This window comes from Pinus tabuliformis, chromosome 5_2 (genome assembly GCF_031772625.1).
Source record: "Pinus tabuliformis cultivar Carrire ecotype Pingquan chromosome 5_2, CPIR1, whole genome shotgun sequence".
NCBI classification, from domain to species: domain Eukaryota; kingdom Viridiplantae; phylum Streptophyta; class Pinopsida; order Pinales; family Pinaceae; genus Pinus; species Pinus tabuliformis.
Window position 1 is genome coordinate 84,305,583 of NC_142306.1, and position 22,319 is coordinate 84,327,901.

The following is a 22,319-nucleotide window of genomic DNA, read 5'->3' on the forward strand; positions in this document are numbered from 1 at the left end:
TCCACTTCGGTGTGTCAAAGCGATGTGAAAGTTCTTAGTTCTTGTCTTACCACCTTGAAACCTGTGAGCCAGGAACACATCTAACACACTCTCAATCAATGCATGCAAACAATGCTAGTCACACATATGCACCTATAATAGTCTTTCCGACAGTGATGCCAAAATGTTGGATTAATTATCTTTTGAATAAGAATCAATTAACCATGCTTACACATAAATTTTCCACCAGGGTAGCTTTGTTATTTCAAGACTATCATGCAAAGTATATGCAAGAACAATGTATAATTGTCTCTAGTGACATCAGCCATTAAAACTTCAATGCAAGTATCACTCTCAACACTCAGAAATCATCATTGTTACACTCACATGAATCACTCAATCACTTAGTCATTTCTTGCAAAGGAAAATAACACTCTTCCACTCGGATCTCAATTCAATAAAAGATATACTCAATCAAGTTGAAAAGCACTCTATAACAGTCACGCAATAACACATCAATAAAATCTCCAAACTATAATAGTAAATAAATATAGATAAAACATGAATACAAGTGGAATGGTACATGAATTAAACTATTACATGATTAGTTGAAACACTACCCTGCAATTCATTAAATCAGTAACTACAATGCTTCTAAAGATCAATAACAATAACAAATAGATAAACACATATCAAAGCTGAGAGAAATTACACATACACCTATAGTACCTTATTAACTCAACAATCCCTATCAAAGAGGAGGGCCCTTCCTCAACAACTAAAGAAGAAAAATGCCACAAATCATTACAGTTGCATTTATATTTAAAAAGGATTGTGTTTACACAGTTTTCCAAAATCACAATGTTGATGCCGCCCCCACGAGGCAAAGAACATCCCTTTTTACAAATTACATACATCTATCTTTGAAATGTAATCAATAACGATAATCTCTAGATTCTCTAATTATCCAAAGCGAGAAACATATTACAACAATTTTCTACGAATACAAGATATTGTAACATTCCAAAATATTAAAGACCAATAACTGGAAGTCATAATGGTTTCAATCATCCTGGATGTACTATCAATAAATAAATTGTTTTTCTAGCCCAAAGGTCAATAATGACTCGACCAAGTGGCAACCCAGGTTAACTGATACATTATTGGAAAATAGAGGATTCAAAAAACAAAGTATTAGCACAACATTGGTATCATCACATCTTTGACTCTAGAATTGGTAAAACAAAATATGGAACATAACATCCCTGCAACAACACCTTCAACGAGCTAAGCTTCCTCTGAAATAGTCCCTTGTCATTTTTGTTAATAAGATTGCCTAAAACAATCAACCTCACATCAAAATAAAGGAAAAACTAATAAAGTAAGATGACATAGAAAATAAACATACATTGGTTAAAGAATGATAAATAAGGTAGCAAGGTAGATCTTTTAAGGCTAAAAGGATACGAAAAGTAAGCAAAATAGGTACAAAAAGGTATGAATTCCATGTCCCAACATTTGGGTAGAAGGATGATGTGCCTCCTACATCACCATATTTGGCCATTTGATACTGTGCCAAGTGTTACAGAGTAATTGTTCCATTTGTTCCATGTGATGTTTTCCATGTGTCATGATTCTATTGGGTTGGAAAGATGCATTAAGTGTCGTGCAACTCTTTCCAATTATCCATCTTCCATTTAATCCATACTGATCCCGAGTTATCTAATCAGTGAAGAGGTGCACATTCTTTACATTATTAACGGTCATACCTGTATCACTATGATCCATTGTTGACTTGGTCAATGACGCATAAATGTTCTGGAAATTTAACACAATTATAATTTGGGTTTTGTTCTATATTTTGATCCTTCAACTAATGATGATTTTCAAATGGCCATAACTTCTCATTAGGGAGGAGTTTTTTCAGAGAAGGATATACAATTGGAAGGGTATCCATGAGGTGTACACAACCATGTAGTTTATAGGATCATTTGGAAATCATAACTATATCAAAAACTTAAATGCCTTTAAGCACCTTCAACTTCACTTGATTAGAACCTATACGAGATCTAGCTATCATATTGATTCATAAAGAGTCATGCTACTTCCTTAGGCATCATGAATGATATTTTTTTTCTCTCATACGTCCCCTTTGACATCAATGGCATCTTTTTTTCATCAATGACAACAATATCTGCAACAATATTCTCTTTTTTCATTGATGGCAACACCATTAGACATTGATGGTCATTAATGTCAACAAATCAAAAACCACCCCCACATAAATGCCTTCCTTGCCCAATGTCAATGTCTACAATCTCTCCCTGTATAAATTCCTTCCTTAGTCAATGTCAATTTCTACATTATCTCCCTGCCTAAATGTATTCCTTGGTCAATGTCAATGTTCGTATCAATGTTTGCAATCTATCCCCCTTCAACATCAATGGAAAAGGGTCTTAAAGATCTATTGAAATTACCATGCTTGATGATCGTGTTTAAGTGTCTGTCAAAGCTCCCTAACCTATTCCTAAATGATCATGTGGACCTGACTGAACCATGCTACCTTCCAACTACTATGCTAATAAATTATCCCCCTAAAACCATGCTTCCGTTGCTACTCATAGTTGTTCCTGTACTTTTTAGAGTCTCCCCCTTAAACCATGTTTCCAATGTTTTACTTTTAAAGTCTCATCCTAATACCATACTCCTTTAACAATAAGTATTTTTCATCTTTGATTCATGTTCCTTTCCTTACATCTGAGATATCATCATTAAATGATGCTAATCAATATCATAGTCTGCATACAACCCTCATACATGGAGTTGCTTCTTCAAGTTTTGATTCAACAAATTATGGTCTTGAAGAAGCCCTTCACCAAGGGATTAGATCCAAGGAGTTATACCTAGTAGAGGTCCTCCTTGACCTCTTCTCCAACTACTAAAATTTATACGAAGTCCCTCTATGTTGTACCGTCTTAAGTTGAATCTACAATCTTGTGCTATATGACCTTCATTGTGACATATGTGGCATTCAACATTGGGCTCCAAAACTTGAGAAAATGGTTGAGGCATTCTCTTTATTTGGTCCACATGCCTCCATATAGGTGCCTGATCATATCCTCTATACTTAACCACATCACAAGTTCTGCAATCCTACACCTTGTGCCCAAAATTTGTGCATGAGAAACAATAGCCAAACAACTTATTTTGATCCTTGGATATAAAAGGATATCTTGAAATTTTGAAGTTACTTCTTGGAGGAGCCATGTTCCTTGCTAATCAACACTTGCTTGATTCTTTCTTATGGATGCTTTGTGAGGGTCCATATTCATTTGTTGATCTTCAATGCCTAATTCATTTTTTTCTTATTGATGCTTTATAAGGAACCATATTCATTTGCCGATTTTCAATTCCTGCATTAGTTTTTCTTATGTATCCTTTCTCTTCATTCTAGTTCCTTGCATTCTTCCCATTCTTGGAATTGTTTTGAGTGTCATTGAAATGAACATGTTTGACCTGGTGCACCAATTTATTTGGATATTCAAGAGACCTATTGCTAGATGTTATGAATGTATGATCAAGCCTCTTGGAGTGATCTTCATTAGATGTGCTTGGGGGGCCATTTTTCTTGGGTGCCTCACAATTTTCTTGGTAACAACGACATGTCTTAATAAGTGGGGACCTCTGCATGTTGAGTATGTGATCTAGCGATTCAATCCCTTGTGGAAATTTGAATTGAGTTATTCCAATTATTCTCTTAAGAGACAACCTCCTCTTCTAGTCTTTCCCAAATTTGCTCCTTTTCATTTAGTTGTTTGGACATAAATTCCTTTAAAATTTTTGCTTCTTCTGGTTCAAATTTGAGAGCAAGAATGATGTCTTCATTTATAATTTTGTCTTGAAGTTGTTACATCAATTGGTTGTTTTTTCTGAGGATCTTTATCTCCTTCAATGAACTTTTAAGTTCTCCATCATAATCAAATTTTGCTTCAGGTTCTTCAGCCTCAACAAAGAATAATATTTCACCCTGTTATTCATTGGTCACACTTTCATTGTTTTCATTGTCACTTTGTTCCTTTGAGTAAAAAACAATTCTTGCTTGCTTTTTCTACTGATGCTTAGAATATTTGAAATTTAAATCATCATCACTATCATTCATCTTAGCATAAGGACATTTAGATGCATAATGACCAATTCTTCCACATTCAAAGAATTTGAAAGTAATCTTAGCTTTGAACTTGCTGGTTCTTCTCTTGATTTTTTGGACAAACTTGGCTTCATCTTCATAGGAGTCTTCTTCATCTTTTTCCCTTTTCTTTTCTTTTATTTCCTTGAAATCTACTTCCTTGACTCCTAATTTGTCTTCCTTGATTCTTAAGATCATATGCAAAGAGAGTTTCATGAAGTTTTTCTATGGAAATCTTGTATACTTTTGACAATTCCTCAAGGGCCGACACTTTGGGATTGAATCTTGATGGAAGCGATCTTTGATGAGCCTCAATATTGCAACAAGAGTGTTGCAACTCCCAAGGATAACAACTTTAATTATCAATCCAAGGTTCATATAAAAATTAAGAGGCGACATTCCTATATGCACAGTAAGCTAAGATCTACTCATGTCACTTTCAAGCAATGGACCAGACCAAGGCACATAAATACCACTCTATCAACTGATTCTAGATTGGAAAGGAAAGAAATTACATGAAAGTAAAGTTCTATTATAAATGGAAATATTACTCTGTTTGCAAAGGAATGGAAATGCTACTTTCTTAAAGGTAAATGCTAACCCTATTTGAAAAAGTGTAAAGGGTACGCTACTTGTAGAAATGTAAGCATTAATCTATTTCCAAAAAGTAAATGTTGCATATAAAGGAAACCTAGTTTATGCAATGGGATAAAAATGCTTGAAATTGAAATCCTAGAATAAGAAACATAAATTAAAGCAAGCAATCCTCTACTTTGTGTAATAAAAAAACATGTAATCAACATTTAATCATTGTGTTCAAGGAAAGTAGACTTAGTGACAAAATTCATTAGATTATCTATGAGACAATCAAGAAAATCATCATTGTAGTACCAAATTAGTAAATATGTCCACTAACCCTAATTGTATAGATGTATTATAGTGGATGAAAGGAAATTCCTAGGTGGTCGCTGGTCTATCTCAATCATGGTTTCAAATCCTAGGGAACATTATTCAAGGCTAGGAGGAAAAAAATCAAGCTTTAGGAGTAATTTTGGCCAAGTTTACATAGTGCTATAGGAAGCTACAACATTGGATTCACTAGGTGGTAAAGGTGGTTTGAAGGTAGGGAAAGGTAGTGGAGGGTTGATGAAGGTTATGTGAGGCCTTTGCCAAGCCTAATAGCCTTCAGGGACCCATATTGTACAAAAGCCAATGCACATGGTGGCCTTCAATAACCAAGAGATGTGTTCTCAGTGGACAGTGTTTTGGGAGAGTTGTGAGGTGAGAAGAAAGAGAATGATGGTGGGGAGAGGAGTGTGAATGACAATACCAACCTGAAAAATAATAGTACTAACTACACACCAGACAATTGATTCTTTTGCAACTTGAAAATAGTGCCAAAATAATAATTGAATTGTAGAAAATGGAAATAACCAAGAAAGGATAAGTTAATTTTTATTTGAAATCTATCTACTACGTTAAAAAACAATCTAACTTGTAGCGTGCACAATACCTACATCCATAAGATATGATGTTTTTTAGACTCAAAGAAGACTGTTAGACCAATCACCACATGTTCATAAAATAGAGTATATAAAAGGAGGAAAATCAAAGACCTAACTACTCCAAAAGAAATCACCTATATGTTTTTTTGTCTTGCCAATACTATATCCCCAACCATGCATCCCACAGGAGAAGTGATTGGAAGACCTACACAAGAATTTTTCATAAATGAGGTTGCTAGTAAAAGAAGGGAAATATTTCTTGGAAAAAAAATGCATGAAAGAAATATAAAAATAAGAGGTATTAGAGCCTTTGGGTTAGGTCCTAACACAAGGGGACCTAGCCCTCTAAAACAAACTCACTTGTGGATCAAAAACAAGCTTTTCATTAATACAAAATAGTGCTCAAGTACATCATAAATGGAAACAACAAGTTCTTAGCTCCTAATGGTCTCTATCCTCCTACAACAATTCAAATCCTATTGAGCCCTTAGGCTTGCTTATTTATACAAAAGTGACTGAGAGGCAACTTCATTGGAAAGAGGACTGGTTCCCTCCAAAAGCCCTAAAAAGATGGATCTTTCTCCCTATAGTCCTTGATTTCATCAGCTTCCAATGGATCTTCAAACTGGAAGTGAGTAAATGTAGGGAGTAGGTCGAGATTTGGGTGAGTAAATGTAGGAGACCATCCTCCTACATCTTCTCCAATTGCCTTCCAACGTATCTCTGCATAGTAAATGCATTCTAATGCACTCTTTTCCTACACATTAATCACATTAGGCCACGAGATATGATAATCATCCTCTAGTCTTCCTTATAACCACATGATAGTAAAAAATATGCCATTAAATGTGATGAAAGACATAAATTTAGGCTCAATGAAGGATATATGGGCCTTATGATTTACCTATAAATGAGGCCCATCACCACCCCCCTATTGAAGGTGTTGCTCAGCCTCTGAGCAACTTACCCACTGATCTATAGCTCATGCATGGCCCCGGTGGCCTCTCTGACATCTCAAGGCACTTCGGATGGTGTGCCCTCTTGTGGATAAAAAATTGCATTAGCCTTTATTACTACCCTCTCCCTCTGTTCCTCTACCCGATCTCTTCATTCTTGTAAACTCGATAACAAATGAGGACTGAGTTTTAGCCCTATCCAGTTGATCTTAAATCTCTGAATAATCCTCTTGTATAATGAGGTTTTCTATAATGCATTCCTCAACCTCTTAGGGGAGTGGTATTCCCTGATCTTCAAACTGTATAGTAGAGCATGCCATCTCCTTTGATAGGCCTACAAACTTTCAATCACAACAACCTAAAAATGTATTCAAAATGTAGGATGGCCAACTTTTTTTTTTTGAAGTAGCGAGGGGCTAATTAGGGGTCTGTAGAGATGATGTTATGATTTCTTAGGACAACCCTGGGACTTGTTAACTTTGCTATAATATATAGAGGTTCATTTGATTCCTTAGCCATAAGCTTATACTTCCTCAGCCCTTTCTTCCTCATGGGAAAGCCAAGAGGCTAGGGCCATTAGTTGTGCATCACCCAATCTCGAATTGGGGTCCCAAAAGTTCATATTTGTGAGGATCATATTGTGCATGTAAAATTCAGCTAATTTGGCCCTATCCTCAATGTTGACTTGCTAAAAAAATCAATAAACTTTCTATAATTTTAAAATGGGAGAGAGCCATACTATGCCAAAGTTTTTGGAACATTGTTCTTTGAGGAAGATTGCACATGACTTGGATGGTTGTCTGCATTGAATGGCCTCCATAACCAAGCTTTCCATGGTGGCAAGTTTCCCTTCTCTCTCCTGCACTTGCCCTCTTAATTTTTGATTTTCAATTTTCAATTTCTCCCTCATGATTAACTCTCTTAATCTTAAATCAACCATTTCTTCATCCATGTTCTTCATCTATTCTTCCCTGAGGCCCACATCCTCAACTTTATTTGATTTAGCAATTTTCATCGATCGATCAGTTTAACTTCTCTCTCTGTCTAGCTCAAGTAGGATGGGGATTGCAAATTTTTCAAGTATGATTCGTCCTTCCTCATAGAACTTGTGGTCCTACATCACCTTCGTGTAGAAAATATGCCCTTTCTTGTAGCATTCTTGTCTCTTCCTGTAGTTGGGTAGTTTCTTCTTGTACTTGCTTGGCCTTAGCTACCTTGGTGTTTGACCTTCTTTGGGAGTTTTGAGGCTGGTTTCCTTTGGACTTGAGGGAGGTGATTTCTTCAATTTTCTTCTTGCCTTGTCTCAACTCCCCTTCTTGGTGGTTGAAAAATTCTTCAATTGTGAATAGGACTATTAAAGGAGGTTGAGGCTTCCCTTATTTAATTCTATTACTCCTTCTTCTCTTGAAATATAAGGGGCCTTGCTTGGGATTCCTCCTTTTTTAACAGGTGTGTTAAGGGCTTCCAGGGTGGTAGCCACCTCTTGTTCAATGTTTCCTTCTGAGAATCTTACTTGCTGATCTTGTTTTCTCTTTTATGAGGCCTAGAATTATCCCCAAGGGTCCCTTTTGCTACCTCTGGTTTCTCTTCTTCTTCCCACCCTTCAACATCTTCTCTCTTTCCTTCCTCCTTCTCTTCTTTAGCCTTTTCTTTAGAAACACTATGTTTTATGGTCTCTTCATGTTCTAGCAGAGGTTGGGCTTAATTCTTAATGATGGCCTCCCTGTACATGTCTATAAAGTTTGACCATGGTACAAGGTTCTTTAGGTGACTCAAGGAATCGATGATAATGAACCTTATGAGCCCATTATGAGCCCATGATGAGAAATGTACTGGTGTTTCCCTTCTCTCATCATCTGGCTCATTTCTGTCATAGTCTGAAGAAGAAAGTGGGCAATATTGTGCCTGCTTGGGATAGGCAATTCTTTCTGGAACCTCAGCTGATAAAGTAGCCTAAAATGATAAGCATATAAAACACTTAGCCCCCCTCATAGGATATGTATTTTGAGATGTCATAGGCTACTTCATCCCATGGGTGAGGAAAACTTTCCCTTCTGACTCCATTTTTCCCCTCAATTGGATTTTCTTTAGGGAGGAAGAGATTATTTTTAGTTGTGATGACTTATGTCCTATCCTCCTTGCCACACCTAACTCCTAAATCGAATGTGGTCACCCTAATAATGAGTTCTGCATTGAGATGGGTGACAAGCCCCATTACTATTACAATGGTGGTGGCATTATTCCCGCCCTAATATTGAAGGGCCATGGAAAATTCATGGGTTATTTCATCATCATATCCTTTAATTTTCTCAAAGGACCACATCCATTTGTGACTTATGAAGATGTATCTGAAAGGAAGATGTTGGTGGTTTATTTTTTATTATGTGGGTCCCTTCTATTAAAGCCTCCTCTTATGTTCACTATTGTGGCTCCTTTAAGTTTCTTTCAAAGGATTTTAATTCAATTATCAATTTATAGGCAAACTGGGTTTCAAAATAAAGATGAGAGGAATGTTATTCTTCTGACCAGATGTACGAAAATTATATGCCACACTAAAAAATAAATTCATTCTTCTGTTATCATGCTTTCCACACATAAAAAAAACACAGGGTTTGAAAAATCTCAATTTCAAGGGTTTGCTACAAGATGCAAAAATTGACCTAGTTTTTCAATTTTCTTGCATGGAAGGTGAGGGAAATGCATGACTTACCCCTCCCTTGGAGACTCCTTCATGGAATTTTTGGTTTTGGAGGAGAATTCACACCAAATCGAGCCCTTTTCACCCCTCAGTCCAATCCTGTAGCAACTAGTTATGATCTTGTAACAGTTGTGTGCAATCCCGTAACACTAAACTCTGATCTTGTAACATCTATTGTTCGACCTTGTAGCACCTTTGTAGTAGCCTAGGGGACCCCTGGTGGTAGCTAGCTTGAATCTCAATGATGTAGTGGACCTCTCTTACTATTTTTGGGAATGAAATCTTGGTACAATGAAGTTCGGGCTTGTTCTTTATTCCTTTTATGGTTTGGTGGCGGGCTCAGCGTGTTGTATGAGCTAGCCCCCACCTACCACCTTCGTAACTTCTCAAACATGTTGGCCCGCTCCTCGAAATGATCACCCTTCCCTTTTTTTTCATTTTCCCCATGTTGTATGAGAGATACAATTCACTTCACTTAACTGTTTGAGGGTGGACGAGATTGTTGGCCACCTTGAACCAAAAAAAACCTCGCTCCTCATACATTTTAGAAATTTTTTTGAACTATCATGCACTAGAAGGAAGAGGTGAGGAGCTTCATATCTTTGCCTACCTGATGGTCTCTGACTGCTTTGATGTTTGCATGTTGCTTCATAAATGGTAGTTGATTTGTTGATTGTTTGAGGTGCCATTCCCCATACTAGTTTCTCCATGCTTTGACTCTACTTTGGGAGATTTTTTTTTTTTTTGTATATATTTTTTATACGTGCCTAACTAAGCACTGTCATTATAGGTTCTACTGGTGGTGGATCAAGTTGTTGTTGTTAGAGATGAACAATGACCCTGTAACAACCTTGTAGAAGTTTTGTGGCTGCCGAAGGTCAAGAAGATGATCCCTTAATGCTTCATGATGGTTAATTCTTCATTCTGCTGCTTCCAAGTGCTTTTGATTATGGTCTTGTAGGGTTTGTGCAGATTTCTATATGATTGGGTTCGTTCCTATAGCAGTTACACAACCCCCCCCATGATCACAATAATCTTCATACAATACATCCAAAATCTCTGCTAATTCATGTTAAGCTCATGGACAAGGATCAAAAGTCTTGGTTGTGGTGAAAATAATGATTATTTATTATTATTATTTATTTATTTATTTTAATTAATTAATTTTATTTATATTTATATTTATTTATTATATTCCTTTATTTTATTTTTTTTTATTTATTTATTTATTATTATTTTTATTTTTTTCAGACAAAGATGGTCATTTGGGTGGAGAAGTGGATAAATGGTGTGGAGCATGGGTGATGGTGGTGTTGTGGACCTTTCCTTTCGTTCCCCCATGGACAACATATAATTAGAACACTTTCTCTATGTTGATCACAATCCTGTAGCAAATCTGGACAATCGTGTAGCATTTCAGGACAATCTGTAGCACTTCAGGACTGGAGCAGAATTGAGTGAGATAGGTTGCTTGGTGATGGAGGGACTTGGGGAAGTTTATGGAATGATGAAGGATATGTAGATAGCTAGTCTTGGTGGGTGGAAAAGTGGAGTGTGGAGGCTGCTTACTTTGATTGTTGTCCTTCTTTGTCATGGCTAGAACCCTGCAAAAACATGTTAGCAATATTGATGTAAGGGTTCCCTTGCTTTCCCTTTATTCTTTGTCTTTTTTCATTTTTTCTTTTCTTTCTTGAAACCTGAAGGCTGCTTCAAAAAAGGTTTTCAACCTACAAGAATGCCTAGGAAACTTAAAGGAGCTTTTAACCTAGGGATCTTTTCATTTATTATTTTTTGACTCTTGGACTGCCTCATAGAGGTTTTCAACCCTAAAGCTAGCCTCAGGTGCCTCATGGATGTTTTCACCTAGGCTCTTTTATTTTTCTTCCTTTTTTTTTTCTTTTTATTGATTAGAGGCTAGATGAGATGAGATTTGTGAAAATATAAATTAAATTTAACTCCTTACTTATTGAGTTGGTAAACTCTTCCTTTGACAGAGGCCTTTTATACAACTTCAACCGATAACCATTAACTAACAATGGAATTCCTTCTTCATTAATTGTTCTTATTTGGACAGATCCATTCTCATGAAACTTTTCTACTAGATAAGGACCTAACCATCTCGTCATCAATTTTCCTTTTGTTGGTACCCTAGGGACAACCTATGGATGAAAGGAGGCTAGTGCCTAGGAAATCTATGCAGGATAGGTGAGAAGTCCTTGTTTAATCATTTTACACATGATTTCCTAGAGATATTTCTTAGGAATGTAATGTATTTATACCTCTCAGAGAAAATACAAAACCCTTCCAAGATGGCTAAGCTATCTATAAAATAAGTTACGGAAGTTATAGTATGATTAGATAGAAGATAAAGAAGAATATTTAATGTACAAGGTTGCAGAAGCAAAATATTTTACACCAAATCTTAGTAGAAAACATGGTAGACTGCAGAAATGAAATGATAGAAAAGGTCAAGCACAATTTAAGGTTACTTTTAATGAAGATATACAGGTACTGTCAACTATTTAAAGCAGAAGTAAATCTATTGAATTAAAAAGAACTAACAACTTCATTACACATTTTCCAAAGAAGAATCACACATAGACGACTTACAAAAAGATAGATGAAAACATGTCATAAACACATACAATTGGAATCATCCTAAAATTTCATTACTTCTCCAAGAAAATCTTGTACATTAGACAACAAATTTTATTTTTTCTCTCTTAGGCCAAAATTTGGAACCAAAAAACTAATTCCTTGATGTCTTTTTAAAAAAATTATTACTTTGAAAACAATTACAAAACTGTTAACTATCAAAGCTACTTCTTAACCATTCGGTCCTTAAGAAAATTAAAAGACTAAACTATTTCTAATTCTTGAAATTACAAAAATGAGACTTTTTCATGAAATTGAAAATAAGTAAATATAATCATTCGATGACTTGGGACTCTTGTGCAGGCTCGCTTGATGAAACTCTAGGTTCCACAACTCGAACTTTTGTTGGGGAAATTAAATTCTCACATTTCTTCCATATTGCCAAGTTAGGAACTAGACATTGTACCATCCGGTTGTAGGCCATCCTTAAATTGGTTACCTTGTTGTATGTTGGCTTCTCAATGATTTTTTTTTTGATTAACCATAATAATTGAAAATCCCTCTGCAAGTAATTTACAATTGTTGTTCCTTTTATAATTGTTTTTCTCTCATGAGAAGCATTGATCTTACTCTTAGCCTCCACTAGCAATGTTTCATATTGTTCCAAAGGGAGGAGATTTCCCTACTAGTCCTAACATGAAGATAACCCTGCTCGAACTCTTTTGTCAAAATTAGAGTTAAAGGTTTCCATTGATTCTCTAATCTCCAAGAGCCTGCTCTCTGCATGCTTCCTGTACATATTTTTCTGCACCATCTCACTTATTTCTGACACCATAGATGTTCTTTCTACAATGTCCATTGCCCTCAATTCCAGGGAATATTTGGCATTCAAATAATCAATTATATTTTTGTCCAGTTGTGCACTTTCCTGTGACTAAGCCTTATTGGTGTAAATAATGGATTTAGTAGCCTTAATCATTGTCTTATCATTAGCCATGAACACCGTATGATCCTATACTACTTTGACCTATAGAATAATGTTATTCTATATGATCTCTCTTGCTTGAATAAGAAACATATTCCATTTTAGCTTTTCCTTCAACTCCTTAATTTCATCACATGATGATTGGTAATTCTTATGATGATGAGTTGCATTCTCTCTAGCCATATTTAATTGTCTCTCCTTGTGCTTCAATTTTTCTTTCGTATCATCTAGAATTTTTTGTAGTTTCTTCAACTCATCCTCCGAAATATTCAATTTTTTCATGACTTTAGTGAATTTTTCAACAGGGTCTTCTGAGTTTGGCTGCACCACAATTATGCAGACATGTTTGTCTATTTTATTTTGTAAGTCTGCATTAAGCTCCTTGAGGGCTACTACCTCCTTATTTCTTTCCACTAGCTCATGAGTTAAGATCTCCTTTTCTTTCTCAATTTGAGCCAACTTTGGAGCCTGAACGTGTTTTGTGGTAGGCAATTTTTTTTCTTAAAGACAAAATTTCAGACTCTACACTCTGGATCAAGGCTTGAACAACTTCTTTATCCTATGGATTCACCCCATTCTTAATTATCAACTTTTCAAATTCTTCATTTTCAGTATGAAGAGCTCGAGAATTAGCCCTCTCCAACTTCAACTAATCCATTACTTTTCCCAATAAGGCCTCTATTTTGTTTTCTCCCAGTGATGATTTGCTGAGATCATTGTATATTAATTCCATTGTCTACCCATGCAAGTTTATCTTGTCTAGCAATGGAATATATTGTGAGTTCATAGAAAAATTGACTGTCTTAAAATTAGCTCCAGAAGAAATTGATTAAGAAACATGACGAGTAAAGGAAAATCTCATTTGGTTCATTTCCAGATCCATTGCTGAAAGAAGTCTGGTTTGATAACTATAGATGGATTGAGCTTCCAATTGGGTGATAACATTTGCCTTTATATTCTTGTTTCTTTCTTCAATCTGTTCATAAGTATCCTTTAAAAAATTCAAGGAATTATGCTCTTCTTCCCCTGGAATTGGAGATGATGGTGCACATTTCATTCCTCCTAGCTGTATTTGAAAACCAACTTCATTAGAAGGTCTTTCCATGAGTTGTTTAAATTCTATTTCACCTCCTCTTATTCTTTCCTTTTTACTACTCTAAGCAATTTCTCCCTCAAGATCAATGACATCAACAACACTTCTTTTCAATCTTTTTTAGTGGGGAGAGGAGTTTCTACTTCCATGCTTTCTTGTGTCTCAACCAAGCCACCATTTGTTAACTTCTCAAGTTCAGGATTTGGTTCATGGATATAAGGGGCACAAATATCTCTAATCTCCTCTTTGAAATTATTTGATGTGGATCATAACGCCATATTTCTCACTGTAGAAAATTCATTACTTGCAACATCTTTTCACCCTCCTCAGCTGCTTGTCTATTATTTACAATAAATGGGATAACAATCCTGGGTAATTTGAATAAGAAGCCTTTCCTAGCTAGGACAAAGTGTATCTAATCCACATTCAGGATTTTTCTAATGAATTCTAATTCAAATATCCTCATAGGCACAAAATAAGGAAGTCTATATGGAAGAATTTTGGCTACATACAATCTGATTTCCACATATTCCTCAAATAAAAACTTGTCTCCAACCTTCAGATCTTTGCTCATTTGTAGAAGAGATTGATCCTTTGGTAAAATTCTGGGAGGGGGAAAATTATTGATAATTCTACACATAGTTGACATGAAGGAGGAAATGTAATAAGAAAATCCGTCATTATTTTGTTTTCTCATGACTAGATCATTCCAATTAACCAATGTTTGCTTCTATCTATTAACATCCATAACATTTAGACCCAGATCCATAAATTGATTAACATGAACATACATGAAGAGGTATACTAATAAGGAAGGAAACATAAAACACCCAAAAATACTGAAGTTGAGGAGATGTGAGTTAATTGAATGTTCCCAAAAGGTAGAATATTCAATACAACATTAGGTTGTATCATTAAATAAAACAACCCTAAAGCTTGACAATCTATTATTGAGGTTTCATCTCTTCCCAAAAGTATCACAATTATTTTCAAAACAAACCTTACACTCTTAGAAAAGCAAGCTATGGGAAATTGTGTTGACTCTAAAGGCAAGACTTCATTTGGAGTCAAAATATGATTGTACAATTTATTTCTATCCTCTGCTTGCATATTTTAATAAGCAGACATGAGGGTTTCATCAGAAAATGCAACAATTGTTTGATTGAGGAAAATCAAGGGTTTGGCGAAATAATCATGAGGAGACTTAGAGAATGTTTTCTCTCAGAGAATTCATTACATAACATCTCTATGGGTATAAGGACGAAGTCAACTAGCTAATAAATTCTAGGAAAAATATGTTTGAGGAATAATTGCAAAGACTAAACTTGAATTTACCATTCTCAATGATATTTCTGACTCAACCTGGCTGACAAGGATACTATGATGAATTTCCATTAGATTAATTCAACAGAAAGGGTAAAATATATCATGCTCCATGTCCATGAGAGGTATATGGGTTGAGGAACCAAATAAAACAACCCTTTTAGTCATTTTAGATTTTCGTTTAAAATATAGACACAAAGTGGTTTAAATACCTGGTAATTTTGAGGCAATTAGTGACGCAGTTACAACTGTTGAAGACGATAGTAGTCGGCATGAAAATAATAGATAAAATGAGTGATTTGGGAAAAAATAAGGTTTTTATAGATGGGAGAGTGGGAAAAAATGGAATTATGACAATGAGGACAAAGGAGTACATATGAATGATGTGGCAGCCAGCGTGGCGGGTGACATGGAAAAGGTTGGGTGAGGTGGAGCGAAGAGGGGTGATATGGTGCTGACGTGGAATTGTTTAGATGGAATCTCATTCACATGATCCTGTTCAGTTGTCGTGGAGTTGTGGTATGGACAAAAACCACTTACTGCCCCCAGGGGCACCCTAGCAAGTAAATCATTTCACAGGGGAGTAACATCAGGGTTAATCACAACTATTGATCACCCCAATGACGAATTTCACAAATCTACCCTCGGGGTCACCCTACCACATAAATATCAAGCCGTTTGTGATGTCGAGTGCGTTGTATGCAAGGCCCAAATTTGCGCAACAACATTGTGCCACAAAAATTGCGCGCCTTTTAACTCTTGCTCCGACACCAAGGTTGGCCCACTTGTAAATAAAATATACTTTATATATCTTTGAAATCTGAGCTTTGGGCCTGCACCACTTCTTATAGCCAGACATTATATTTTTCAAAATATATATACAATGAGTGCCCTTGACTACATTTTTATCCTTTTTTATCTTTTCAATTATTTTTATTTTTATTTTTACCATTTTTCTTTTTTAAGAATAAAAGGAAACTGGCTATAACACTAGCTCCACTTGAGGATAGTGTCTTGGAATAAAATATTAAGAACCACAAATTAGTGCCTTTGCCTTAGGAATGGAGTCATATTGTAGTTGTGACAATGCAATGAATAAGCACACCAGATACTTAAAGTAGGAAAACCAATATTTACGATGAGGAAGTAAATGATCAATGCTGGAAGTAATGTTTCAGATACTTCCCATTAACAAGAAACTGCAACAATTCACCATCAAGATTTTCTAAAACGAAGGTGTTATTACCTCGAAATTCTACTATTTTAAAAAGTCCAAACCATAAGGGATCGAACTTGCCATTTTTACCCTTATCCTCCCTTCTGACATCCCACCTTAGAACACTGTCTCTTGGCTAAAAAAGTATATCTTTAGCCTTCTTATAAAAATAAACTTTCATCTTTTCTTGATAATAGTTCAAATTTTGAGTCACCTGTTCTCTGCATTCGTTCAACTCCACCAGCTGATTTATTCTCCTAGTTAATGAATTAGGCTCCTCTTCAACATCTTGAATTAATGCAGCTACTGGCTTAGCTAATTGATTGGGAAATAAGGTTTCCATTCCATACACTAGTTCAAAAAGTGACTTCCCAGTGGACCTTTTGGTCGTCACCCTGTTTTCCCATAAAGCAAACTTAATTTTGGAATCCCAGTTCTTTTTGTTTTCTACAACAATATTCTTCAAAAATCTTACTAGAGTTTTATTAGAAGATTTTTCCAACCCATTCCATTATGGATAATAGGTGGTAGAGAGACTGAGGATTACATTATATTTCTGGAAAAAATTAATAAGCTTTGCAGATTTAAACACTTGAGCATTATCTTCCACTAATTTTTTTGGACAACCATATCTACCAAATATATTTTCTTCCATAAATTTGATAACCACTGAATTCATTGTATTCTGGGTTGGAATAGCTTCCACTCACTTTGTAAAATAATCAGTGGTTGTTGAATTCCACTTATGTTGTCCACTGGAAGGTGGGTTAATTTCCCCTATGAAATTCAACCCCTACTGCCTAAAAGGCTCTTCTACAAATATTGGAATTAATGTTAATCGTGCCAACTTCTTATTTTCAACAAAAACTGACATTCTTTACAGCATTTGACTAACTGATACACATCAGAAAACATGGCAAGCTAGTAAAAACCTTCCTTCATGATTTTATATGTTGTAACTCTCCAACTATAATGAACCCCACAAGCATATTCATGATATTCATTGATGATTTCAATAATTTCTTCCTTTGTTAAACACAACAACAAAAAACCAACTGGATCCCTCCAATATAGCTGACTATTTACAATAACATACTTTTGAGATTTCATCCTTAGAGCCTTGTATTTTGTTCTATCAAGATTTGATGGACAATTGAGAAATAAAAAATAATGCACAATAGTTTTATACCAATAAAAAAATAGATACTTATAATAAATTATATTATCACGTTCATTGGATTTATCTTCTCCACCAACTATATTCGGTTTAGAAATCTCAGCCAACAACTTTATTCCAATTGCTTGGTAATTGGCTTCCGTCAAGATCTTGGCTAATCCATATCCCTTAATTAACTTAGTTGGCCTAATATCCATATTGTACTCTTGTATCTTTGCTATCCATTTTCCTCTTCTTCCTTCATCGTCCCACTGTGTTAGTACATCTTTGACTATTGTATTAGGTACATATGATGCGATATTTGATTGTAATATATATGTCCTAAATGCCTTCAAATACTTAACAAGGGCATATGCTTGCTTTTCTAAAATATTATATTTTAGCTCTACATCCCTCAACTCCTCACTAAAGAATATCACAAGTTACTCTTTATTTTCTCCATTCTTTTGCAAAAGAACTGCTGCAATTGTAGTAGAAGATGCAAAATAAAAAATCTGAAAAGGATTTTCATAATCAAGACTTACCAAATTAAGAGCTGCTCCAAAAGCTTTCTTAATCCTTGAAAAACATTCTTTGGCTGTTGGAGTCCACCTTACTTTTGCATCTTTCTTCAACATATCAATAATTTCCTTTATAATTTCTGCATAGTTTGGAATAAATATCTTGAGAAAATTTATTCTGCCCATGAAAATATGTACTTCCTTCTTGTTTCTGGGTAAAGGTATATCACTGATTGCTTCTACACGTTTTGGATAAATTTTAACTCCTTATTTTGATACGATATGTCCTAATAATTTCCCTTCTCTTAAGAGTAAAATTTGATTTTTTTTGGATTCAGGGATAACCCATATTTTCTGCACTTCTTGAAAGTCTACTGCAAATGTCCCAAATGCTCATCATTTGATTTAGAAAAAAAATGTTATATCATCCAAATAAATAACCACAAACTTATTTTTTCCCCAACAAAGGCTATATCCCTAGCTCTTTGGAATGTGGCTCCAATATTCATCAAACCAAAAGGCATATTAACATACATAAAAGTGAAGAATGTCTTCTTTTGATCATCTGGATGAGCAACTATTTGGTTATATCAGGAAAACCCATCAATCATTGATATCCTCAAAGAGCCTACAACTTCCTGCAGAATGTAATCCATCTTGGGAAGAGGGTGGTTATCTTTTTAAGATTCCTTGTTTACATTTCGAAAATATGTACATAGTTTGATTTCCCCATTCTTATTCCTCACAAACACTAGATTTGCTACCCAATTTGAATATCTCAATGGCACAATATTTTTCTCCTGAAGCAACTTCTTAACTTATTTCTTAATTGAAGGAAGCATCGAAGGGTTAATCTATCTAAGATTTTGTTTGTATGGTTTTACTCTTGATTTTAAAGGAATTTTATGTTGTATAATATCTTTGTTATATTTTTTTAAGTATTTCTATGTCCAAGCAAAGATATCATAATATTTATTAAATAGATTAACATACCTTTGTTTGTAATGTTTTCAAATTCCCTTTTCCATTTTTACCAACTTAGGTTGCTGCTAAATGCAAATATTTCAATCCTCCACGCTATCTTTCCAATTCTGCTTAGTAAAATTAACAAGAACACCATTTTCATTGAACAATCTTTCTAAAGGAACAAAACTTTTTGGAATCACGTTTCCTTTGAGCTGGACAATTTTATGGTCGGAAATAGAATCCTTCCAAGGTAAATCTTCTTCAACTTCTATTTCTTCTTCTTTAGCATCCTCACCCACTTCTTCTTGATAAGTTTTTGAAGAAGAAAACTCTCCATCTACCTCCAATTTGTTTTAATCTACTCCTTATCCTCAATACCTTCCAATATTTTATATTGTTAGGTATAGAAGGCCTACATCTAATCTCAACTTCATACCTCAATTTTGGATTTTGTGGAGGTTTAAAGGTACTGGCTTCCACTGCAAGTGAATTAACCAACTTATTGTTTTCTCTTGGGAAGAATTGAATATTAAATTCTGAGAAGAATTTTTCCACTAAGTCACACACTTCAATCTGGTAAGCTCGGAGCCTTGGGTGTTTTTTTGCATTTACCTCTTATCTGCTTTACCATCAATTCTTAATCTCCAAACACAAACAAACAATCAATCTTCATATTCCTGGCAACCTGTAAACCAAGAATCAGAGCTTCATGTTTTGTGATTATTGACTCTGGAATCAAATTCCAATTTGTGGGAAAGAGGGATCATTTCACGCTTTGGGGGATGCAACAAAACCCTTGCACGATTTCCCTCCTTTGAATATGCACCATCAAAATATAACTTCCAAATAGAATTTTGCACTGCTTCTTGCTTTTGAAAATTTTGAGGAACTTGCACCTAAGTCTCCTCAACAATTTCATCATTCACTTCCAACATAAAAAATGAAAAATCCTTATCATGTCTATATACGGTGAAATTACTTGAACTTCCCTCTTCGGTGCTTGTCTTAACAAATATGGATTCCCGATATACCTCCTTTCCTCTCCACCAAATATTTGGATTATAATATAAGTGAAATCCAATTTCAGAACTCCTCCTAGCTTCATGCCCCAAGATCTAGAAAGAAACATTCCAAATCTTACTGGGATGTCTGGAACCACCACATACATCACAATGCTCCTGACTGGGATTTGTGCTAGAGAGACCACCAAATATTTTACCAATCCAACAGACTTTACTCTCTTTGAGTCAAAGGAATATAGATATTCATACGACTTAGTGATCTGTAAATTCAACTACTTCATAACAGAAAGAGGCATTAAATTATGAGAGGCCCCTGAGTCAAGCATATAGTTGTGCAACATGAGATCATGAATTAAAAGGGTGATATAAAATGGAGGTGTGGTTGAGTCTTGTTCCTCCACATGAGGACCAAACATCACCACCGACCTTTCTTCTTGCAAATTTATTATATTTGGAGTAACATAGACTTGAGATAAGTTAATGAAATATGTAATCTGCTTTCTATAAGCATGTTGTTTTGCTAGCTCAGCCAATTGGATTGGAATCTTCACTTTCTCCAATTCTTTCTCAAAATTGAAAGAGTGCACATTTTTCTTTGTTATTTCTTATTCTTCTTCTACTGTTTTATATTTTTGAATTTTCTGTTGACCTTGAGTAGTCTTATTTGTTTGCTTTTCCTAATTGACTTTGACTTTATGGATTTTGGAGGACTCGCCTTTCTGGACTGGAATAGTTTGAAATGGTTATTTTCCCTTATCATTAGATTTTTTAACATGTTGTTGGGACTACTATTCATTCTAGTCCTGAGTTATGAATCTCTACCTTGATCTTAAATCATACATTTTATGAAATTAAGCCCACATCATATCAACAAACTTTCTACAGTAATTATCAATTTCTTCCTCATCTAGAGTAACCTGGGGGTCCAAATCAACATTATCCTCACACGTTTCTTCTCCTTCTTCCTTCTCTGATAAAGTGAAATACTGATTTTCCTGAAACTTCAGAGTCTCTTCTTGTGCTTCCTCTGGTTCATCTTCAAGGTATAAAGGAGGTTGCACCTGATCTTGTTGATCCTTCCTCTCCCTTTGCAAAATTTTCAGAGGAGATATTCTGAACTGAGTATTAATGTTTTTGTTAAGTTCTTGCTAAATATACCTAGGATGATTTTTATTCTTCGACTCCATTTTCACCAATTTATTTGATAAATTTCTGATGACCTTAGTCATCTCATCTAGTTTATGCTCCTGTGAATCTTTCTGCTGACTTGAAGACCCTGCATCTTTGGTGCAAGAGCATTTTACCTCCTAGTCAAAATTCATTTTGACTAGGATAAGGGTCTTCTCATTTACCAAGGGAGTTGGTTCCTAAGTGTGTGAAATTATTTAATTTATTAGAATAATTGTACATAAATAAATGAATGTGAGGATTAATGTATTCAGATCTTCACCAAAAAGAGAGATCGTGAGATTATTTTGGAGAGTTGAGAGTTAGTTAGATTAATTTAGGATTTTTTGGATTTAGGAATCCTCGATTAGGGGTTTAGGTGAGGATTCTTTGGATCTGAACCTGAATTGGTTTCAATATCCTATTTTGTATAAATTATGAAATCATAGAATGGGAAAGCGTGTGTGAGAGTAAGCATGAGGAGACAAGCGAGAGGCTTGTAAGAAGCCAAGATCTGGTTTGAGGAAAAAAAAATGGGCCTGTTATTATAAATCTGGCCAAATTGGGCCTTTGTAATTATATGTATATAATCTGGAATATCTCTATTTAGAGTATGTTGTATGCAGATTTTTGGATGCTGTGTATTTCCTTATAAAATCCTTTCCTGTGAACGGATTTACAAATATTTCAAGTGCAATGAAGCTTAGGAGAGATATACCTTTCCCGTGCACTACAAGCACAAGATAATGTTATTAGAGTTTAGAGAGAGATTAGGTGAGAGACTAAGACTGAGTTAGAGGAACAAGGGACCTTGAATCCGGAGGAGAAAAAGGAGTAAGAACAGAGGAGAAATGTAACACTTAGCCTTTTAAAAAATTTACAGAAGCCCATCATTCAACAACGCAGTGAAAATAAACGTGTCGAGAGATCATTAATTGACAGGAGTAGGAG

General features: G+C 35.1%; 1 protein-coding gene across 1 annotated transcript in view; it reads right to left on the reverse strand.

Moving 5' to 3' along the window:
- Positions 1 to 22,319, reverse strand: part of LOC149157651 (uncharacterized) — a 94,897-nt gene that overhangs the window by 65,568 nt on the left and 7,010 nt on the right. Inside the window, exon 3 of the mRNA XM_089433753.1 lies at positions 18,238 to 18,353. Within this exon, the coding sequence (XP_089289879.1) occupies positions 18,238 to 18,353 (116 nt within the window). The remainder of the gene's footprint in view (positions 1 to 18,237; positions 18,354 to 22,319) is intronic.